This window comes from Haliotis rubra, unplaced genomic scaffold (genome assembly GCF_003918875.1).
Source record: "Haliotis rubra isolate DU_JTF1 unplaced genomic scaffold, ASM391887v1 Scf455, whole genome shotgun sequence".
NCBI lineage: Eukaryota > Metazoa > Mollusca > Gastropoda > Lepetellida > Haliotidae > Haliotis > Haliotis rubra.
Window position 1 is genome coordinate 147,560 of NW_025767141.1, and position 24,305 is coordinate 171,864.

Genomic DNA, 24,305 nt, shown 5'->3' on the forward strand with positions numbered 1-24,305 from the left:
TAGCTCCGCCCCATGGGGAGGCTGACGCAAGGAGCTTTGGCAAGTGAGGGTGTCGACGAGGGGTACCCATGCTTCGTAAACTGAATTTTATAATCGTCTTCGTTTGTGGATACTGCAAGTGAATGGTACACTATTATCAATCTTAAGTAATTTTTTTCTGATTTGAAATGGAACATTCAAGATGCTCAAGGTAACTGAACAGGTAAAGTGAGTGCACGTGCGTGCATGTGTGTGTGCGTGTGTGTGCGCGTGCGTGCGTGTGCGTGTGTGTGTGTGTGATATCGTCTAAATCCAAAGTTACCAACCAGCAAGACCTTATGAAGCAAGTTCACTTTGAAACAACATTTATCTGTATTGCTGCAGGATTTCCTCTATGACTGTATGGTTGTCTGAATGTGACTGAGTGGTCGTCTGTAGGAGTACACACGTGACTGCATGGTTGTCTTTAGTACTACACATTCAACTGAAACGTTATCTGTGGGAATACACATGTGACTGAATAGTTTTCTGTAGGAGTACACAACTGAATGGTTGTCTGTAGGAGTCTGTAACTGAACGGATACACATGTAACTGACTGAATGTCTTTAGGAGTACACACGTTTGAATGGTTGTCAGTAGGAGTACACATGTGACAGAATGGTTGTCTGAAGGAGTACACATGTGACTGAATGGTTGTGTGTAGGAGTACACATGTGACTGAATGGTTGTCTGTAGGAGTACACATGTGACTGAATGGTTGTCTGTAGGAGTACACTTGTAACTGAATGGTTGTCTGTAGGAATACAGGTGTGACTGAAGGGTCTCTGTAGGAGTACACATGTGACTGAATAGGTCTCTGTAGGAGTACACATGTGACTGTATGATTGTCTATAGGAATACACAGGACACTGTATGGTTGTCTGTAGGAGTACACATGTGACTGAGTGGTTGTGTGTAGGAGTACACATGTGAATGAGTGGTTGTCAGAAGGAGTACACATGTGACTAAATGGTTGTCTGTAGGAGTACACATGTAACTGAGTGGTTGTCTGTAGAAGTACAAATGTCACTGAATGGTTGTCTGTAGGAGTACACATATGACTGAATGGTTGTCTGTAGGAGTACACATGTAACTGAATGGTTGTCTGTAGGAGTACACATGTCACTGAATGGTTGTCTGTAGGAGTACACATGTGACTGAATGGTTGTCTCTAGGAGTACACATGTAACTGAATGGTTGTCTGTAGGAGTACACATGTGACTGAATGGTTGTCTGTAGGAGTACACATGTGACTGAATGGTTGTCTGTAGGAGTACACATGTGACTGAATGGTTGTCTGTAGGAGTACACATGTGACTGAATGGTTGTCTGTAGGAGTACACATGTAACTGAATGGTTGTCTGTAGGAGTACACGTGTAACTGAATGGTTGTCTGTATGAGTACACATGTGACTGAATGGTTGTCTGTAGGAGTACACATGTGACTGAATGGTTGTCTGTAGGAGTACACATGTAACTGAGTAGTTGTCTGTAGAAGTACATATGTGACAAAATGGGAGTCTGTAGGAAGTACACATGTGACAGAATGGTTGTCTGTAGGAGTACACATGTGACTGAATGGTTGTCTGTAGGAGTACACATGTGACTGAATGGTTGTCTGTAGGAGTACACTTGTGACTGAATGGTTGTCTGTAGGAGTACACATGTGACTGAATGGTTGTCTGTAGGAGTACACATGTGACTGAATGGTTGTCTGTAGGAGTACACATGTGACTGAATGGTTATCTCTAGGAGTACACGTGTCACTGAGTGGTTGTCTGTAGGAGTACACATGTGACTGAATGGTTGTCTGTAGGAGTACACATGTGACTGAATGGTTGTCTGTAGGAGTACAATGTAACTGAATGGTTGTCTGTAGAAGTACATATGTGACAAAATGGGAGTCTGTAGGAATACACATGTGACAGAATGGTTGTCTGTAGGAGTACATATGTGACAAAATGGGAGTCTGTAGGAGTACGAGTGTGACTGAATGGTTGTCTGTAGGAGTACACATGTAACTGAGTGGTTGTCTTTAGAAATACAAATGTCACTGAATGGTTGTCTGTAGGAGTACACATGTAACTGAATGGTTGTCTGTAGGAGTACACATGTGACTGAATGGTTGTCTGTAGGAGTACACATGTGACTGAATGGTTGTCTGTAGGAGTACACATGTGACTGAATGGTTGTCTGTAGGAGTACACATGTGACTGAATGGTTGTCTGTAGGAGTACACATGTGACTGAATGGTTGTCTGTAGGAGTACACATGTGACTGAATGGTTGTCTGTAGGAGTACACATGTGACTGAATGGTTGTCTGTAGGAGTACACATGTGACTGAATGGTTGTCTGTAGGAGTACACATGTGACTGAATGGTTGTCTGTAGGAGTACACATGTGACTGAATGGTTGTCTGTAGGAGTACACATGTGACTGAATGGTTTTCTGTAGGAGTACACATGTGACTGAATGGTTGTCTGTAGGAGTACACATGTGACTGAATGGTTGTCTGTAGGAATACACATGTGACTGAATGGTTGTCTGTAGGAGTACACATGTGACTGAATGGTTGTCTGTAGGAGTACACATGTGACTGAATGGTTGTCTGTAGGAGTACACATGTGACTGAATGGTTGTCTGTAGGAGTACACATGTGACTGAATGGTTGTCTGTAGGAGTACACATGTGACTGAATGGTTGTCTGTAGGAGTACACATGTGACTGAATGGTTGTCTGTAGGAGTACACATGTGACTGAATGGTTGTCTGTAGGAGTACACATGTGACTGAATGGTTGTCTGTAGGAGTACACATGTGACTGAATGGTTGTCTGTAGGAGTACACATGTGACTGAATGGTTGTCTGTAGGAGTACACATGTGACTGAATGGTTGTCTGTAGGACTACACATGTGACTGAATGGTTGTCTGTAGGAGTACACATGTGACTGAATGGTTGTCTGTAGGAGTACACATGTGACTGAATGGTTGTCTGTAGGAGTACACATGTGACTGAATGGTTGTCTGTAGGAGTACACATGTGACTGAATGGTTGTCTGTAGGAGTACACATGTGACTGAATGGTTGTCTGTAGGAGTACACATGTGACTGAATGGTTGTCTGTAGGAGTACACATGTGACTGAATGGTTGTCTGTAGGAGTACACATGTGACTGAATGGTTGTCTGTAGGAGTACACATGTGACTGAATGGTTGTCTGTAGGAGTACACATGTGACTGAATGGTTGTCTGTAGGAGTACACATGTGACTGAATGGTTGTCTGTAGGAGTACACATGTGACTGAATGGTTGTCTGTAGGAGTACACATGTGACTGAATGGTTGTCTGTAGGAGTACACATGTGACTGAATGGTTGTCTGTAGGAGTACACATGTGACTGAATGGTTGTCTGTAGGAGTACACATGTGACTGAATGGGTCACTGTAGGTTGTCTGTAGGAGTACACATGTGACTGAATGGTTGTCTGTAGGAGTACACATGACTGACTGAATGGTTGTCTGTAGGAGTACACATGTGACTGAATGGTTGTCTGTAGGAGTACACATGTGACTGAATGGTTGTCTGTAGGAGTACACATGTGACTGAATGGTTGTCTGTAGGAGTACACATGTGACTGAATGGTTGTCTGTAGGAGTACACATGTGACTGAATGGTTGTCTGTAGGAGTACACATGTGACTGAATGGTTGTCTGTAGGAGTACACATGTGACTGAATGGTTGTCTGTAGGAGTACACATGTGACTGAATGGTTGTCTGTAGGAGTACACATGTGACTGAATGGTTGTCTGTAGGAATTACACATGTGACTGAATGGTTGTCTGTAGGAGTACACATGTGACTGAATGGTTGTCTGTAGGAGTACACATGTGACTGAATGGTTGTCTGTAGGAGTACACACATGTGACTGAATGGTTGTCTGTAGGAGTACACATGTGACTGAATGGTTGTCTGTAGGAGTACACATGTGACTGAATGGTTGTCTGTAGGAGTACACATGTGACTGAATGGTTGTCTGTAGGAGTACACATGTGACTGAATGGTTGTCTGTAGGAGTACACATGTGACTGAATGGTTGTCTGTAGGAATACACATGTGACTGAATGGTTGTCTGTAGGAGTACACATGTGACTGAATGGTTGTCTGTAGGAGTACACATGTGACATGTCTTTAGGAATACACATGTGACTGAATGGTTGTCTGTAGGAGTACACATGTGACTGAATGGTTGTCTGTAGGAGTACACATGTGACTGAATGGTTGTCTGTAGGAGTACACATGTGACTGAATGGTTGTCTGTAGGAGTACACATGTGACTGAATGGTTGTCTGTAGGAGTACACATGTGACTGAATGGTTGTCTGTAGGAGTACACATGTGACTGAATGGTTGTCTGTAGGAGTACACATGTGACTGAATGGTTGTCTGTAGGAGTACACATGTGACTGAATGGTTGTCTGTAGGAGTACACATGTGACTGAATGGTTGTCTGTAGGAGTACACATGTGACTGAATGGTTGTCTGTAGGAGTACACATGTGACTGAATGGTTGTCTGTAGGAGTAGTACACATGTGACTGAATGGTTGTCTGTAGGAGTACACATGTGACTGAATGGTTGTCTGTAGGAGTACACATGTGACTGACTGAATGGTTGTCTGTAGGAGTACACATGTGACTGAATGGTTGTCTGTAGGAGTGTGACTGAATGGTTGTCTGTAGGAAGTACACACATGTGACTGAATGGTTGTCTGTAGGAGTACACATGTGACTGAATGGTTGTCTGTAGGAGTACACTGTGACTGAATGGTTGTCTGTAGGAGTACACATGTGACTGAATGGTTGTCTGTAGGAGTACACATGTGACTGAATGGTTGTCTGTAGGAGTACACATGTGACTGAATGGTTGTCTGTAGGAGTACACATGTGACTGAATGGTTGTCTGTAGGAGTACACATGTGACTGAATGGTTGTCTGTAGGAGTACACATGTGACTGAATGGTTGTCTGTAGGAGTACACATGTGACTGAATGGTTGTCTGTAGGAGTACACATGTGACTGAATGGTTGTCTGTAGGAGTACACATGTGACTGAATGGTTGTCTGTAGGAGTACACATGTGACTGAATGGTTGTCTGTAGGAGTACACATGTGACTGAATGGTTGTCTGTAGGAGTACACATGTGACTGAATGGTTGTCTGTAGGAGTACACATGTGACTGAATGGTTGTCTGTAGGAGTACACATGTGACTGAATGGTTGTCTGTGTAGGAGTACACATGTGACTGAATGGTTGTCTGTAGGAGTACACATGTGACTGAATGGTTGTCTGTAGGAGTACACAATGTGACTGAATGGTTGTCTGTAGGAGTACACATGTGACTGAATGGTTGTCTGTAGGAGTACACATGTGACTGAATGGTTGTCTGTAGGAGTACACATGTGACTGAATGGTTGTCTGTAGGAGTACACATGTGACTGAATGGTTGTCTGTAGGAGTACACATGTGACTGAATGGTTGTCTGTAGGAGTACACATGTGACTGAATGGTTGTCTGTAGGAGTACACATGTGACTGAATGGTTGTCTGTAGGAGTACACATGTGACTGAATGGTTGTCTGTAGGAGTACACATGTGACTGAATGGTTGTCTGTAGGAGTACACATGTGACTGAATGGTTGTCTGTAGGAGTACACATGTGACTGAATGGTTGTCTGTAGGAGTACACATGTGACTGAATGGTTGTCTGTAGGAGTACACATGTGACTGAATGGTTGTCTGTAGGAGTACACATGTGACTGAATGGTTGTCTGTAGGAGTACACATGTGACTGAATGGTTGTCTGTAGGAGTACACATGTGACTGAATGGTTGTCTGTAGGAGTACACATGTGACTGAATGGTTGTCTGTAGGAGTACACATGTGACTGAATGGTTGTCTGTAGGAGTACACATGTGACTGAATGGTTGTCTGTAGGAGTACACATGTGACTGAATGGTTGTCTGTAGGAGTACACATGTGACTGAATGGTTGTCTGTAGGAGTACACATGTGACTGAATGGTTGTCTGTAGGAGTACACATGTGACTGAATGGTTGTCTGTAGGAGTACACATGTGACTGAATGGTTGTCTGTAGGAGTACACATGTGACTGAATGGTTGTCTGTAGGACACATGTACACATGTGACTGAATGGTTGTCTGTAGGAGGACACACATGTGACTGAATGGTTGTCTGTAGGAGTACATGTGACTGAATGGTTGTCTGTAGGATACACATTGTGGTTGTCTGTAGGAGTACACATGTGACTGAATGGTTGTCTGTAGGAGTACACATGTGACTGAATGGTTGTCTGTAGGAGTACACATGTGACTGAATGGTTGTCTGTAGGAGTACACATGTGACTGAATGGTTGTCTGTAGGAGTACATGTGACTGACTGAATGGTTGAATGGTTGTCTGTAGGAGTACACATGTGACTGAATGTGGTTGAATGGTTGTCTGTAGGAGTACACATGTGACTGAATGGTTGTCTGTAGGAGTACACATGTGACTGAATGGTTGTCTGTAGGAGTACACATGTGACTGAATGGTTGTCTGTAGGAGTACACATGTGACTGAATGGTTGTCTGTAGGAGTACACATGTGACTGAATGGTTGTCTGTAGGAGTACACATGTGACTGAATGGTTGTCTGTAGGAGTACACATGTGACTGAATGGTTGTCTGTAGGAGTACACATGTGACTGAATGGTTGTCTGTAGGAGTACACATCTGACAATGGTTGTCTCTGTAGGAGTACACATGTGACTGAATGGTTGTCTGTAGGAGTACACATGTGACTGAATGGTTGTCTGTAGGAGTACACATGTGACTGAATGGTTGTCTGTAGGAGTACACATGTGACTGAATGGTTGTTTCTGTAGGAGTACACATGTGACTGAATGGTTGTCTGTAGGAGTACACATGTGACTGAATGGTTGTCTGTAGGAGTACACATGTGACTGAATGGTTGTCTGTAGGAGTACACATGTGACTGAATGGTTGTCTGTAGGAGTACACATGTGACTGAATGGTTGTCTGTAGGAGTACACATGTGACTGAATGGTTGTCTGTAGTAGGAGTACACATGTGACTGAATGGTTGTCTGTAGGAGTACACATGTGACTGAATGGTTGTCTGTAGGAGTACACATGTGACTGAATGGTTGTCTGTAGGAGTACACATGTGACTGAATGGTTGTAGGAGTACACATGTGACTGAATGGTTGTCTGTAGGAGTACTGACATGTGACTGAATGGTTGTCTGTAGGAGTACACATGTGACTGAATGGTTGTCTGTAGGAGTACACATGTGACTGAATGGTTGTCTGTAGGAGTACACATGTGACTGAATGGTTGTCTGTAGGAGTACACATGTGACTGAATGGTTGTCTGTAGGAGTACACATGTGACTGAATGGTTGTCTGTAGGAGTACACATGTGACTGAATGGTTGTCTGTAGGAGTACACATGTGACTGAATGGTTGTCTGTAGGAGTACACATGTGACTGAATGGTTGTCTGTAGGAGTACACATGTGACTGAATGGTTGTCTGTAGGAGTACACATGTGACTGAATGGTTGTCTGTAGGAGTACACATGTGACTGAATGGTTGTCTGTAGGAGTACACATGTGACTGAATGGTTGTCTGTAGGAGTACACATGTGACTGAATGGTTGTCTGTAGGAGTACACATGTGACTGAATGGTTGTCTGTAGGAGTACACATGTGACTGAATGGTTGTCTGTAGGAGTACACATGTGACTGAATGGTTGTCTGTAGGAGTACACATGTGACTGACTCTGAACACATGGAATTTGTCTGTAGGAGTACACATGTGACTGAATGGTTGTCTGTAGGAGTACACATGTGACTGAATGGTTGTCTGTTGTGAATGGTTGTCTGTAGGGTTGTACACATGTGACTGAATGGTTGTCTGTAGGAGTACACATGTGACTGAATGGTTGTCTGTAGGAGTACACATGTGACTGAATGGTTGTCTGTAGGAGTACACATGTGACTGAATGGTTGTCTGTAGGAGTACACATGTGACTGAATGGTTGTCTGTAGGAGTACACATGTGACTGAATGGTTGTCTGTAGGAGTACACATGTGACTGAATGGTTGTCTGTAGGAGTCTGTGACTGAATGGTTGTCTGTAGGAGTACACATGTGACTGAATGGTTGTCTGTAGGAGTACACATGTGACTGAATGGTTGTCTGAATGGTTGGTTGTCTGTAGGAGTACACATGTGACTGAATGGTTGTCTGTAGGAGTACACATGTGACTGAATGGTTGTCTGTAGGAGTACACATGTGACTGAATGGTTGTCTGTAGGAGTACACATGTGACTGAATGGTTGTCTGTAGGAGTACACATGTGACTGAATGGTTGTCTGTAGGAGTACACATGTGACTGAATGGTTGTCTGTAGGAGTACACATGTGACTGAATGGTTGTCTGTAGGAGTACACATGTGACTGAATGGTTGTCTGTAGGAGTACACATGTGACTGAATGGTTGTCTGTAGGAGTACACATGTGACTGAATGGTTGTCTGTAGGAGTACACATGTGACTGAATGGTTGTCTGTAGGAGTACACATGTGACTGAATGGTTGTCTGTAGGAGTACACATGTGACTGAATGGTTGTCTGTAGGAGTACACACACATGTGACTGAATGGAATGGTTGTCTGTAGGAGTACACATGTGACTGAATGGTTGTCTGTAGGAGTACACATGTGACTGAATGGTTGTCTGTAGGAGTACACATGTGACTGAATGGTTGTCTGTAGGAGTACACATGTGACTGAATGGTTGTCTGTAGGAGTACACATGTGACTGAATGGTTGTCTGTAGGAATACACATGTGACTGAATGGTTGTCTGTAGGAGTACACATGTGACTGAATGGTTGTCTGTAGGAGTACACATGTGACTGAATGGTTGTCTGTAGGAGTACACATGTGACTGAATGGTTGTCTGTGTAGGAGTACATGTGACTGAATGGTTGTCTGTAGGAGTACACATGTGACTGAATGGTTGTCTGTAGGAGTACACATGTGACTGAATGGTTGTCTGTAGGAGTACACATGTGACTGAATGGTTGTCTGTAGGAGTACACATGTGACTGAATGGTTGTCTGTAGGAGTACACATGTGACTGAATGGTTGTCTGTAGGAGTACACATGTGACTGAATGGTTGTCTGTAGGAGTACACATGTGACTGAATGGTTGTCTGTAGGAGTACACATGTGACTGAATGGTTGTCTGTAGGAGTACACATGTGACTGAATGGTTGTCTGTAGGAGTACACATGTGACTGAATGGTTGTCTGTAGGAGTACACATGTGACTGAATGGTTGTCTGTAGGAGTACACATGTGACTGAATGGTTGTCTGTAGGAGTACACATGTGACTGAATGGTTGTCTGTAGGAGTACACATGTGACTGAATGGTTGTCTGTAGGAGTACACATGTGACTGAATGGTTGTCTGTAGGAGTACACATGTGACTGAATGGTTGTCTGTAGGAGTACACATGTGACTGAATGGTTGTCTGTAGGAGTACACATGAGTGATTGTCTTTAGGAGTACACATGTGACTGAATGGTTGTCTGTAGGAGTACACATGTGACTGAATGGTTGTCTGTAGGAGTACACATGTGACTGAATGGTTGTCTGTAGGAGTACACATGTGACTGAATGGTTGTCTGTAGGAGTACACATGTGACTGAATGGTTGTCTGTAGGAGTACACATGTGACTGAATGGTTGTCTGTAGGAGTACACATGTGACTGAATGGTTGTCTGTAGGAGTACACATGTGACTGAATGGTTGTCTGTATGGAGTAGGAGTACATGTGACTGAATGGTTGTCTGTAGGAGTACATGTGACTGAATGGTTGTCTGTAGGAGTACACATGTGACTGAATGGTTGTCTGTAGGAGTACACATGTGACTGAATGGTTGTCTGTAGGAGTACACATGTGACTGAATGGTTGTCTGTAGGAGTACACATGTGACTGAATGGTTGTCTGTGTAGGAGTACACATGTGACTGAATGGTTGTCTGTAGGAGCACACATGTAGACTGAATGGTTGTCTGTAGGAGTACACATGTGACTGAATGGTTGTCTGTAGGAGTACACATGTGACTGAATGGTTGTCTGTAGGAGTACACATGTGACTGAATGGTTGTCTGTAGGAGTACACATGTGACTGAATGGTTGTCTGTAGGAGTACACATGTGACTGAATGGTTGTCTGTAGGAGTACACATGTGACTGAATGGTTGTCTGTAGGAGTACACATGTGACTGAATGGTTGTCTGTAGGAGTACACATGTGACTGAATGGTTGTCTGTAGGAGTACACATGTGACTGAATGGTTGTCTGTAGGAGTACACATGTGACTGAATGGTTGTCTGTAGGAGTACACATGTGACTGAATGGTTGTCTGTAGGAGTACACATGTGACTGAATGGTTGTCTCTGTAGGAGCACACATGTGACTGAATGGTTGTCTGTAGGAGTACACATGTGACTGAATGGTTGTCTGTAGGAGTACACATGTGACTGAATGGTTGTCTGTAGGAGTACACATGTGACTGAATGGTTGTCTGTAGGAGTACACATGTGACTGAATGGTTGTCTGTAGGAGTACACATGTGACTGAATGGTTGTCTGTAGGAGTACACATGTGACTGAATGGTTGTCTGTAGGAGTACACACATGTAACTGAATGGTTGTCTGTAGGAGTACACATGTGACTGAATGGTTGTCTGTAGGAGTACACATGTGACTGAATGGTTGTCTGTAGGAGTACACATGTGACTGAATGGTTGTCTGTAGGAGTACACATGTGACTGAATGGTTGTCTGTAGGAGTACACATGTGACTGAATGGTTGTCTGTAGGAGTACACATGTGACTGAATGGTTGTCTGTAGGAGTACACATGTGACTGAATGGTTGTCTGTAGGAGTACACATGTGACTGAATGGTTGTCTGTAGGAGTACACATGTGACTGAATGGTTGTCTGTAGGAGTACACATGTGACTGAATGGTTGTCTGTAGGAGTACACATGTGACTGAATGGTTGTCTGTAGGAGTACACATGTGACTGAATGGTTGTCTGTAGGAGTACACATGTGACTGAATGGTTGTCTGTAGGAGTACACATGTGACTGAATGGTTGTCTGTAGGAGTACACATGTGACTGAATGGTTGTCTGTAGGAGTACACATGTGACTGAATGGTTGTCTGTAGGAGTACACATGTGACTGAATGGTTGTCTGTAGGAGTACACATGTGACTGAATGGTTGTCTGTAGGAGTACACATGTGACTGAATGGTTGTCTGTAGGAGTACACATGTGACTGAATGGTTGTCTGTAGGAGTACACATGTGACTGAATGGTTGTCTGTAGGAGTACACATGTGACTGAATGGTTGTCTGTAGGAGTACACATGTGACTGAATGGTTGTCTGTAGGAGTACACATGTGACTGAATGGTTGTCTGTAGAAGTACACATGTGACTGAATGGTTGTCTGTAGGAGTACACATGTGACTGAATGGTTGTCTGTAGGAGTACACATGTGACTGAATGGTTGTCTGTAGGAGTACACATGTGACTGAATGGTTGTCTGTAGGAGTACACATGTGACTGAATGGTTGTCTGTAGGAGTACACATGTGACTGAATGGTTGTCTGTAGGAGTACACATGTGACTGAATGGTTGTCTGTAGGAGTACACATGTGACTGAATGGTTGTCTGTAGAAGTACACATGTGACTGAATGGTTGTCTGTAGGAGTACACATGTGACTGAATGGTTGTCTGTAGGAGTACACATGTGACTGAATGGTTGTCTGTAGGAGTACACATGTGACTGAATGGTTGTATGTAGGATTACACATGTGACTGAATGGTTGTCTGTAGGAGTACACATGTGACTGAATGGTTGTCTGTAGGAGTACACATGTGACTGAATGGTTGTCTGTAGGAGTACACATGTCACTGAATGGTTGTCTGTAGGAGTACACATGTGACTGAATGGTTGTCTGTAGGAGTGCACATGTGACTGAATGGTTGTCTGTAGGAGTACACATGTGACTGAATGGTTGTCTGTAGGAGTACACATGTGACTGAATGGTTGTCTGTAGGAGTACACATGTGACTGAATGGTTGTCTGTAGGAGTACACATGTGACTGAATGGTTGTCTGTAGGAGTACACATGTGACTGAATGGTTGTCTGTAGAAGTACACATGTAACTGAATGGTTGTCTGTAGGAGAACACATGTGACTGAATGGTTGTCTGTAGGAGTACACATGTGACTGAATGGTTGTCTGTAGGAGTACACATGTGACTGAATGGTTGTCTGTAGGAGTACACATGTGACTGAATGGTTGTTTGTAGGAGTACACATGTGACTGAATGGTTGTCTGTAGGAGTACACATGTGACTGAATGGTTGTCTGTAGGAGTACACATGTGACTGAATGGTTGTCTGTAGGAGTACACATGTGACTGAATGGTTGTCTGTAGGAGTACACATGTGACTGAATGGTTGTCTGTAGGAGTACACATGTGACTGAATGGTTGTCTGTAGAAGTACATATGCATCTGAATAATTCTATGTAGGAATACACATGTGACTGAATGGTTGTCTGTAGGAGTACACATGTAACTGAATGGTTGTCTGTAGGAGTACACATGTGACTGAATGGTTGTCTGTAGGAGTACACATGTGACTGAATGGTTGTCTGTAGGAGTACACATGTATCTGAATGGTTGTATGTAGGAGTACACATGTGACTGAATGGTTGTCTGTAGGAGTACACATGTAACTGAATGGTTGTCTGTAGGAGTACACATGTGACTGAATGGGTCTCTGTAGGAGTACACATGTGACTGAAATGGACTCTGTAGGAGTACACATGTAGGTCAATGGGTCTCTGTAGAAGTACACATGTGACTGAATGGTTGTCTGTAGGAGTACACATGTAACTGAATGGTTGTCTGTAGGAGTACACATGTGACTGAATGGTTGTCTGTATGAGTACACATGTGACTGAATGGTTGTTTGTAGGAGTACACTTGTGACTGAATGGTTGTCTGTAGGAGTACACATGTGACTGAATGGTTGTCTGTAGGAGTACACATGTGACTGAATGGTTGTCTGTAGGAGTACACATGTGACTGAATGGTTGTCTGTAGGAGTACACATGTGACTGAATGGTTGTCTGTAGGAGTACACATGTGACTGAATGGTTGTCTGTAGGAGTACACATGTAGCTGAATGGTTGTCTGTAGGAGTACACATGTGACTGAATGGTTGTCTGTAGGAGTACACATGTGACTGAATGGTTGTCTGTAGGAGTACACAAGTAACTGAATGGTTGTCTGTAGGAGTACACATGTGACTGAATGGGTCTCTGTATGAGTACACATGTAGCTCAATGGGTATCTGTAGGAGTACACATGTGACTGAGTGGTTCTCTGTAGGAGTACACATGTAACTGAATGGTTGTGTGTAGAAGTACATATGTAACTGAATGGTTGTCTGTAGAAGTACATATGTAACTGACTGGTTGTCTGTAGGAGTACACATGTGACTGAATGGGTCTCTGTAGGAGTACACATGTAACTGAATGGTTGTCTGTAGGAATACACATGTGACTGAATGGTTGTCTGTAGGAGTACACATATGGCTGAATGGTTATCTGTATGAATACACGTGTGACTGAATGGGTCTCTGTAGGAGTACACATGTGACTGAAATGGACTCTGTAGGAGTACACATGTAGCTCAATGGGTCTCTGTAGAAGTATACATGTGACTGCATGGTTGTCTGTAGGAGTAAAATGTAACTGAATGGTTGTATGTAGGAGTACACATGTTACTGAATGGTTGTCTGTAGAAATACACATGTAACTGAATAGTTGTCTGTAGGAATACACGTGTGACTGACTGGTTGTCTGTAGGAGTGCACATGTGACTGAATGGTTGTCTGTAGGAGTACACATGTAACTGAATGGTTGTTTGTAGGAGTACACATGTAACTGAATGGTTGTCTGTATGTAGGAGTACACATGTAACTGACTGAATGGTTGTCTGTAGGAGTACACATGTAACTGAATGGTTGTCTGTAGGAGTACACATGTGACTGAATGGTTGTCTGTAGGAGTACACATGTAACTGAATGGTTGTCTGTAGGAGTACACATGTAACTGAATGGTTGTCTGTAGAAGTACACATGTGACTGAATGGTTGTCTGTAGGAGTACACATGTGACTGAATGGTTGTCTGTAGGAGTACACATGTGACTGAATGGTTGTCTGTAGGAGTACACATGTGACTGAATGGTTGTCTGTAGGAGTACACATGTGACTGAATGGTTGTCTGTAGGAGTACACATGTGACTGAATGGTTGTCTGTAGGAGTACACATGTGACTGAATGGTTGTCTGTAGGAGTACACATGTGACTGAATGGTTGTCTGTAGGAGTACACATGTGACTGAATGGTTGTCTGTAGGAGTACACATGTGACTGAATGGTTGTCTGTAGGAGTACACATGTGACTGAATGGTTGTCTGTAGGAGTACACATGTGACTGAATGGTTGTCTGTAGAAGGGTCTCTGTAGGAGTACACATGTGAACTGAATGGTTGTCTGTAGGAGTACACATGTAACTGAATGGTTGTCTGTAGGAGTACACATGTGACTGAATGGTTGTCTGTAGGAGTACACATGTAACTGAATGGTTGTCTGTAGGAGTACACATGTGACTGAATGGTTGTCTGTAGGAGTACACATGTGACTGAATGGTTGTCTGTAGGAATACACATGTGACTGAATGGGTCTCTGTATGAGTACACATGTACCTCAATGGGTGTCTGTAGGAGTACACATGTCTCTGCATGGTTGTCTTTAGGAGTAAATGTAACTCAATGGTTGTCTGTAGGAGTGCACATGTGACAGAATGGGTGTCTGTATGAGTACACATGTGACTTAATGGGTCTCTGTAGGAGTACTCAAGTAACTGAATTGTTGTCTGTAGGAGTACACATGTGACTGAATGGATCTCTGTAGGAGTACACATGTGACTGAATGGTTGTCTGTAGGTGTACACAAGTGACTGAATGGTTGTCTGAAGAAGTACATATGTAACTGAATGGTTGTCTGTAGAAGAACATATGTAACTGAATGGTTGTCTGTAGGAGTACACATGTGACTGAATGGGTCTCTGTAGGAGTACACATGTAAGTGAATGGTTGTCTGTAGAAGTACATATGTATCTGAATGGTTGTCTGTAGGAGTACACATGTGACTGAATGGTTGTCTGTAGGAGTACATGTGACTGAATGGTTGTCTGTAGGAGTACACATGTGACTGAATGGTTGTCTGTATGAGTACACTTGTGACTGCATGGTTGTCTGTAGGAGTACACACGTGACTGAATGGTTGTTTGTAGGAGTACACGTGTAACTAAGTGGTTGTCGGTATGAGTACACATGTAAATGATTGGGTCTCTGTATGAGTAAACATGTAAATGGTTGGGTCTCTGTATGAGTACACATGTAACTGAATGGTTGTGTATTCGAGCACAGATGTAACTGAATGTTTGGATGCATTTTTGAACAACGGGTTTGTCAGTTTGGATATGTGGGTACTGTTATGTGTGCATGTGTGTAAAAGGTGTGAAACGTATGCGTGAAGACAAGTGATGCAATAATGACTAATATTGCATTACAATCGTCTCACAATAAAGCAGTTCAAAATCTAGCATGACTGTCCCTGACTGTTCCAGATAGTGCATATTAACGTGTGTTGCACATAGTGATACCGACGGAAGGTTCTTGACCAATCTGTCGTGTTTTCCACAGGTGACACACCTGTCGCGTCACGACATTCATTCATGCCGCTAAACACGCCATGTTTCATATTAACTCACAGCACGTTAAGTTTATAAATATACGCTGATAGGGAGATGGTTCCAGTTTTCACGTGCTCTGAATATCTTGTAGATTAAAACTAATCAGCGCGGTAAGATCCAGATTAACATCTGCTCATGTTTTCAAGGTTGAGGTGACTTATTAAAAAAGCGCTATGAATAAGATATGCCTTCACAAAAGAGTACATCGTCATATGAGCGAAATATTCTCAAGTACGACGTAAAACCCAATTTCACCTCACAAAGAGTACAAGTAACTTTGCTTAGTACAGTATGTTAATTGACTTTATGATTATGTTACTACACATGGTACACACACGCGTTATGAAAAGTTGAAAAGAGGAATGGTCAATTAGCATGTAATACAAATAGATACCTTCAAAAACAACGAAAGCTAAAACAAATGTATTTTTTCTTTACCGTTGAATAGATGCATGTTGAATACGTACACACTGCTACTGTTCTGTATCGATTATAAACCTTGGACTTTCAACGTCAATACCCGTGAAGGTCAGGGTTAGAATGTACCTTCAGTGAGTGAGTGAATATTTAACGTCAAATCGGCAATATGAATGTACCTTCAGTAACCCATGCTTGTCGGAAGGGCCGACTAAAGGGATCGGGTGGTAAGGTTCGCTGGCTTGGTTGACACATGTCATCAGTTCCCAATTGCGCAGATCGATGTTCATGATGTTGATCACTGGATTGTCTGGTCCAGACTCGATTATTTTCAGACCGCCGCCATATAGCTGGAATATTGCAGAGTGCGGTGTAAAACTCCACTCACTCACTTCCTTCAACGTCAAAATGACCTGATCAAATTTCGGCTGTCTTTTTGGAAATAGAGCTGACATTTCTTGAAATAATAGCCAAATCATTCAACTCACTTTGAACAGAACATGATTAAATAACGTAGATTTTATTAATGACGTGCATAATTTCTCAGAATCGCGTGTCTCCATGCAATATAACAGAAATGTTGCTAAATAGGACAGAAAATCATTCTCACTAAAGATCACCTCTACAGACGGTACACAAATGAATTTCAAGCTATTGCCTGACTAACACGGCAGATAGTTCAGGCATTAAATATTGCAAATACGTACAGGTGTACGTCCTGTCTAGAGCCCCACTTTGATTGACAGGTTGCGTTTGCTGACTCAGCAAACAATTGAAATTAGTGATTTACTCTAAGACACAAAGCCACCCGACGAAACTGTGCAGTTGAGCGGTAGAAGAGACGAGAGTGAACTACAAGGTAAGCTGCGCGCCATAGTGTAAATGTAAAAGGAACATATCTCTAGTAAAATTATTATTGAATATTATCCAACACAAAATACTAATTAATGTGAGTTGTACAGATTCTGAATTTCATATTGATTGTTCATGTCCTGTATATTTAATGCTGGAGTCGATGGTTGCCCTAGATTTGGATGTTCATGTCCTGTATAATTTAAGCTGGAGTCGATGGTTGCCCTACATTTGGTATGGTTTGTCCTGTATAATTAACTGGAGTCGATGGTTGCCCTACATTTGACATGTTCTTGTTTTGTGCAGAACCCGCAGGAGCCTATCGTTGCGATTACGCAAAGCTGTTGAAGACGCGGTATGACATCAGCAGTGGCGTCGCAGGCCGCCTCTTTAGCACTGTAGACGTCAACACAGACTTCAAGGTCACCGCTGCGGACGAGGACGAGGCTGCATTCAAGTCGCTCGATAAGAATGGTTAGTAGTGGAGGAAGGATATACGGTACCTTGCATAGGTTGACTGTGTTGCACAAGATTATACAACCCAAAAGCATTCAGCCCCTGCTTTTGGCAGTCATGTTGTTTAAAGATTTTTGCACTGGATTGTCTCGTCCTTACTCGTTTATCTACACGAAGCTGTTATATTTTGGATTGTCGCATTAATAAAACAAATAAACAAACACAACGATGAGAAGTCACAACATAATGAATGATTTTTATCTGAAGGTAATGGCAAAGTGTCTGTGTGTGAAGTTTTCGAGGGGTTCATGGATGCGCTGCAAGATGCGGAGGAAAAGGCCTACTTGCAAGCGGTATTTATGACGTTTCAACAATATTTAACCCAGTTGGGAAACAGTAGCTATGTATCAGATGTTTGATATGCATTTAGAAGTTGGTAGGGTAATACAAGACACTTGGTATGGATGTGCAACTTCTTTACTATTTACACATGACGTTTTTGGGCTGATACTTGCCCCTTCATCAGGTGAATGACAGTGAATAGTTACAGAGGTATATATATACATTGTGTTCTGGAAGCCACAGAGTTGTTTCTACAAAGGTATGAGTAGTATGTACATGAAGCCACAGGGTTGTTTTTACAATAGATTAGTGAGGGAATTAAGCTGAATTAAGGTATACATAAAGTTTGTACAACGTGTTTACATAGAGTTAATGACCATAGATTGAAGCCAGTTAAGGGTGTACAGTGACAGAATTGGGATGTACAATGATAGAACAAGGATAGAAATTGGAATGTACAATAGTAGGCGACTGTGATGAACAGCATGTTAGGTAAACACCATTGTTGCAAGGAAATCAGTTAATGCACCAGGCATTGGGAAGGAAGACACCCTGGTCCCTCTTCATCTCAGGTTTAGACCGTTTGATGTGGATAGCTTCCATTAATTTCCGTTTATGCCAATTGCTAATGTGGTCAGGATTCAACGGCTAAGGGTGTTCTATGAGGTGAAATTGGTGGGGGGGGTGATGGGGGGGTAGGGTATAAACATACAGGGTCATTCATTTACAACCTCCAAAACATGGGGGGTGGGGTCTGATCGAAAGGGTAAGTAGGGTATTCTCGCCCATGGGCGAGCGAGTTCTGGTAATGCTCCAAAACATGACTTCTGAGCGAAATTAAACATTCTCGCCCATGGGCCAACATATTTTTCGCCCATGGGCGATTTTTAATATCGCCCTAAAGTTACGAATTAAGTCAAAATGAGTTGAAATTTGCCCATGATGCTTATAAACATGCACTCATTCATTTTACAACCTCCAAAACATGACCTCTGATCGAAATTAAACATTCCGCCCCCTGCCCTTAAATTGCCCTTTTCGAATTGTGCCCTGCCCTGCCCTGCCCTGCCCTGCCCTGCCCTGCCCTGCCCTGCCCTGCCCTGCCCTGCCCTGCCCTGCCCTGCCCTGCCCTGCCCTGCCCTGCCCTGCCATACAAACCTTGTGAAGAAACCTGGAAAAAAATAAAGGAACACTTGTCCTTTCTTGTGATCTCTTATTTTTTTCCCTCAGTATATTTGGGAATGAAACATATCAATATTACATTTATATCTTTCTAAATTGTTTATATCGTTAATTTGTCGATATAAGTTGGTTTTGTACACTGTATTCTGTGCACACGGTATCAGTGTTATTAGTCAGTCAAAAAACAGAATTACTGGATTTTGTAGAACTGAAAGCCCAACCTTTGTCTCTATTTTCAGGTAACGTATGCGGACATCCGCTTCAAGTACAGGAAACGTGGACCCATATTTTTCCCTGGGTCCAACTAAACAACCATGTTTGTCCTGGTAGCAAGACATGGGGCAACGATCACCTGACTGCATGGACGATAATACTTTGTTAATAAAATGGTACATGCTGTTTGGAAGAGTCAAATATCATGTTGATGAGTCAAATAATCATTTTTATTGGGCGCATATCATGAAGAGGTGTGCCGAATATTACGTGGATGAATTGAATATCTAAATCGGGTGAAACGAATATGACGTGGATGGTCTTATATACTGTTGGATGAACCGAAATCATGTTCCTCCATTCTTCTACTTTCTCAATTAAGAAAGCCGCAATTAAGTGAAAACCTGGTGTCAGTGAAAAAAGACTCACTTAGACTGAACAAAGAATTTCAAAAGACTTAACAAAAAAGCTACTTGGCTCGCAAGAAAGAAAAGGAATTACTTGACCTGGTTAGGGAAGTTCTGGTTATTCACCGTTATAAAATCTAAAACCTGAGCCAATATAATTAGCTCAATAACACCACTTAGTCAGTACAAGATCAAAACCGCCCATTTAATGCCTGCTACAAGTAAGAGTACGACCCATAACGGTCCAGCAATGGCTGACGATGATTAGGGTTGAGAAAAAACACCAAGGGGAGCTAGCGGCCAGCGCTGACGAGCAGGGGCCCCTAAATGCCAGCTAGGATTAACCAGAATTGTGTTGGCTAAACTAAGGAAAACAGGATTAGAAAACTAACTATTAAACGATAGGGTAACATAAGCTACCCAAAGGTAACTAGAAACATTTACAACCAAATGTGTACATTAAGGTGTCAAGCCCCTTGATACCGGGTCTGCTAACACACAATAAGTCAGGTGAACGCCCACACATGTGGTATTGATGAACAACTCTTCGTAGGAATTCCTGTCACCACTTTTGCACGTTCTGTAATAAATGCGCGCCATCTGCTGAGTACACACATTTTTAAGTTGATAGTAAGACAGTTGCAGTCCCTTGGTGTCCTAAATGACTTACAGTTTCAAGAAGGTACAAGGACAAGCTTAAGTATTAGCAGCAAGGAAAGGCCATCTTGGATCTAAAATTAATCATTTGAGGGCAGATATAGCAACAAACGTTAAACTGCGAGTGTTTTCGACAATTTCTAGCCCTCAAATATACTTCAAACACCAGTAGGTCAGAAACCAACAGTCCGATTTCGAACAAAATGTGCGTGCATTTCACCTACTCACCATTTGCAAAAATACAGCTTCTTCGACAACAGAGGGACAAGTAAAATTATATTTTTCTCACTATAGCTCTTATCTTCATCGGTTCTCTTCGGTGCACAATGACAATTGACAGTGTGTATATATGTGGTTTGCTGATCATTTGTTACTCTATGGGGCACGTTAAAAGCATTACCGTTTGGTGCTTAGATACAGTCCTTTTTCTTATAGATAAGCATTAATTGAGCTCGCTTAAAGAAGCACCATGAAAATCCTCCAACAACGCCTCCACTCGCCGGCTTTCCAAGAGTAAGAAAACAGTGTAATGAATATTGATACGAACTATAGATATACAGCGCACGAGCGCCTGATGTCAACATTACGACTTATATAGCTGCCGTTGAAATATTAATATAAGCTGAAATGGCTCAGTGTCTACTGACAGGTAAATGTTGACCACGATTTGTCAAGTACCTCTATCAGCAAGCAATGCGACACCTTTCAGTCACGAACCTTCTGATTGTTTTACCATTTCAATCTCACGTGACGGGTAATCGGTCTCAATCTCCATAACAGTTATGGAGGCGGACTGTAGTGATGTGTCATCGGTGTCGACTAAAGCTGTTGACAATGGTGGTTGAGTTCGTGCCATTTGTCAACGGGCAAATAGAATTACCTCCCTTAAATTTATCAAACTGGCATCTTAAATGAAGAAACAATAAATAGTTCCTACATTTTGTTAGGCTGTTATTAGGCATTTGAATTACTTCGTTGAAGGATACTTTCAACCACAATTTCTAACCAGAGTTAATATCTCAAACACCTATTTGCTGATGAAATAGCTAAATATTTCATTGAAACAGAAATAGTTGTTATTAATTTTGTTGGTCAATTTTACGCCACTTGAACCACCAAGGAAAATGCAGTGAATGAATATTATTTGCACTGACGTTCTATATCTGATTGGACTGGGTCGATGTTTCTGCTGGTGGACCATCTAGTTTCCTAGATTCATCAGAAGCTCAGTAGAAATTCAAGTATGCTGAGTCAACAAGGTCCTTGGTAATATTTCTATATGTTCTGGAAATTAGATCACTGGAAACGGTTGTTCTGTTGTTTGAGATCGACTTACGTTTCAATTCGTATGATGTGAAGCATAGTGAACCTTGCACCTTTTTCAGCAAAAGGGTACCACATTTTCTGCTTTCCTGACAGTTGAACAGGTTGTTCTGCCTTGAGATTCCTTTTTCCCCGACACACCAAATGCTATTCTTAGATCCAGATCCAAGAATGTAAGCTTTGCCATAAAATGATCTAAACTCACAGGACGCCCAGTACTTCCATTGGAAAAGTTTTCAGATAGCAGCATTGATTTGTCCAAACTAGCGGTGATGCCATCTATTCAGTTAAAACAAATGAAAGAGTTGCAATTAAACGTACAACCATTATTCTTGTTCCACTAAAGTTCCAATAAAAGCAGCATCTGTTTCTTAAGCCACAAGTGCCATTATCAATACCATACTGCACAATATTTTGTATCTAACCTTGGACCATAAGAATTCAAAGTTAACGAATGAAGCATTTCCCATTACTGGCAGTGATTGATCCATATTAACTGTACACATAACTCCTTTCAACAACCACGTGACAGATACAACTGGCTAGATTGTATTTAAGCCAACGACCGAAATCGTTGCTTGCAACAATATTTTTATGTTACCGTTGTGTCGAACTTAAGATTTGTGTGGACGAGAATGTGCCGTATTCTTTTGTTATTCATATATTTTCTGTTTCTCAAACTCTGGATAACTCGAAGTATTTACATTGTTCTCTTCAACTGCGACACAACTGTGTTTGACTGAATGTACAGATGTGGGCTACGAGAGTGTAAAGAAATGCTTATAAAATGTACTGAGGGGGGAAAAATTAGGGATCGTATGAAAGCACAAGTGTTCCTTTCTTTTTTCCCAGGTTTCTTCACAAGCTTTGTATCGCACAACTTGTGAAGAAACCTGGAAAAAATAAAGGAATACTTGTGCTTTCACGCAATCCCTTATTTTTTTCCTCAATATATATCTCATCAGGAAAAACATGCTAAACATGGTAGTTCCCCTAAACCACCACTTTTCACTCCGCTCTGGTCATACTCATCAGGAGGTTTGTGATTCGATTCCCCTCAAACTGTATGGTTCATTCTTGTATTCGATTTTAGAAACACCCACTCCAAACGACTTACCAGGAAAGCATTGCATTAGGGATGAGGTCTTGGTATGAACGACTGTATCTTAGGTCTGAAGTCTATGCAAAGAATCGTGCTGTTCGATGCCCCAGAGGTCATGGAGCGTCAGCGTATTCAATGTAAACAACTACTGAGGTGTTTGCTGTAACCTGTAAACATACTGAGCAGTGGAACACGCCCTAGGTGTATGTCAACCAAACGCTTTAAATAGACTGCATTCTCAATCCTCTAAACGACCTATATTAACTATGGTACAAAATCAATAACTATCTGGCTGAATGTAAAGTCAGTTTACCCTGTCCTAATTTGATTGCGACACTCTTTGAAGATAAAGTTTTCGTGTTTCGTATAGAGGTTTCCCATTACTTGTTTCAAGAATGGTGAGTGAATGTATGTCTGTGTGTCTGTATGTATGTATGTGTGTGTTTGTGTGCATGGATGCATGTGTGTGTCTTTGTGAAAGTTCAATGTGTGTGTGTGTATGTGTGTGTGTGTGCGCGCGCGTGCGTGTGGTGCAACAACCAAGAGAACGTGTTTATCTCTTTCCCCCTTCCTTCTTGACCGCGCATCCGACATTTACATATTTTGTGATGCATGCGCTCGGTCCTGCTTAGCCTTTAAGCACATGTCTACGCTTAAATTGCGAATAACATGAAAACAACTAACTGCTATGTTGTTGCGAATTGTCACAAGAAGCTAATTGCACATTAATTGTTCTTTCGGTTATTCATAATGTCAAGATCAAAGTGTCTTCATACACTCAACAAAATGTCAGTGTGGTTTTTTTTTTTTTTTTTTTTTTTTAGGTGTGTGTGTGTGTTGTTTTTGTAATAAACAGAAATAGCGACACTTCCTTATAAGCCTATATCGCTGCTTGGTATCACACAATTATATGTTACACGATACCGACAAATAACAAATAATGTGTCTTGGAAAATTTTCGCTACTGAATCTCCATTATGTTTAAGCGATACTTTCACGTTCAGTGTGTATGGATGTCAGCATTGTACATCTCTGTACGCCTACTGGTATGTTGTATAAGTGTGACTATCTGATTGACCTTTATTGGAGGAATTATGATCAACCAGGGCGGTCGGGTAGCCTAGTGGTTAATAGGGCTGCGCAATATAACCGGTTTACCGGTATTTACCGGTTCAGACATGAAAACGATACGTATTGCGATACGCTGATCGAAAACCGGTATTTTGACATGCATTCGGAAAACTTCGTAACACTCGGAAATCTTCGGATATTTCCGTTTTTTTAATTGTTCTTTTCCCTGTTTCATTAGTGCCAAATGTTACTTACATTTTTATTTTGTCATGATTAA

At 42.0% G+C, this 24,305-nt stretch overlaps 1 protein-coding gene across 1 annotated transcript; it reads left to right on the forward strand.

The window, feature by feature from the left end:
* Positions 1-12: 12 nt before the first annotated feature.
* LOC124290018 lies at positions 13-19,656 on the forward strand. The gene is made up of 4 exons (XM_046726701.1): positions 13-43; positions 17,582-17,749; positions 17,999-18,084; positions 19,495-19,656. Exons 1-4 carry the CDS (start codon positions 13-15, stop codon positions 19,561-19,563), a joined length of 354 nt encoding a protein of 117 aa, XP_046582657.1. The 3' UTR covers positions 19,564-19,656.
* The last annotated feature ends 4,649 nt before the right edge of the window (positions 19,657-24,305 follow it).

What these genes read in the sequence shown, in the direction of transcription:
- LOC124290018 (XM_046726701.1), top strand. Translation starts at nt 13, where the DNA reads ATGGGGAGGCTGACGCAAGGAGCTTTGGCAA. An exon ending in GACGCAAGGAGCTTTGGCAA is followed by an intron (nt 44 to 17,581) that starts GTGAGGGTGTCG and finishes TGTTTTGTGCAG; the next exon opens with AACCCGCAGGAGCCTATCGT. An exon ending in CAAGTCGCTCGATAAGAATG is followed by an intron (nt 17,750 to 17,998) that starts GTTAGTAGTGGA and finishes TTTTATCTGAAG; the next exon opens with GTAATGGCAAAGTGTCTGTG.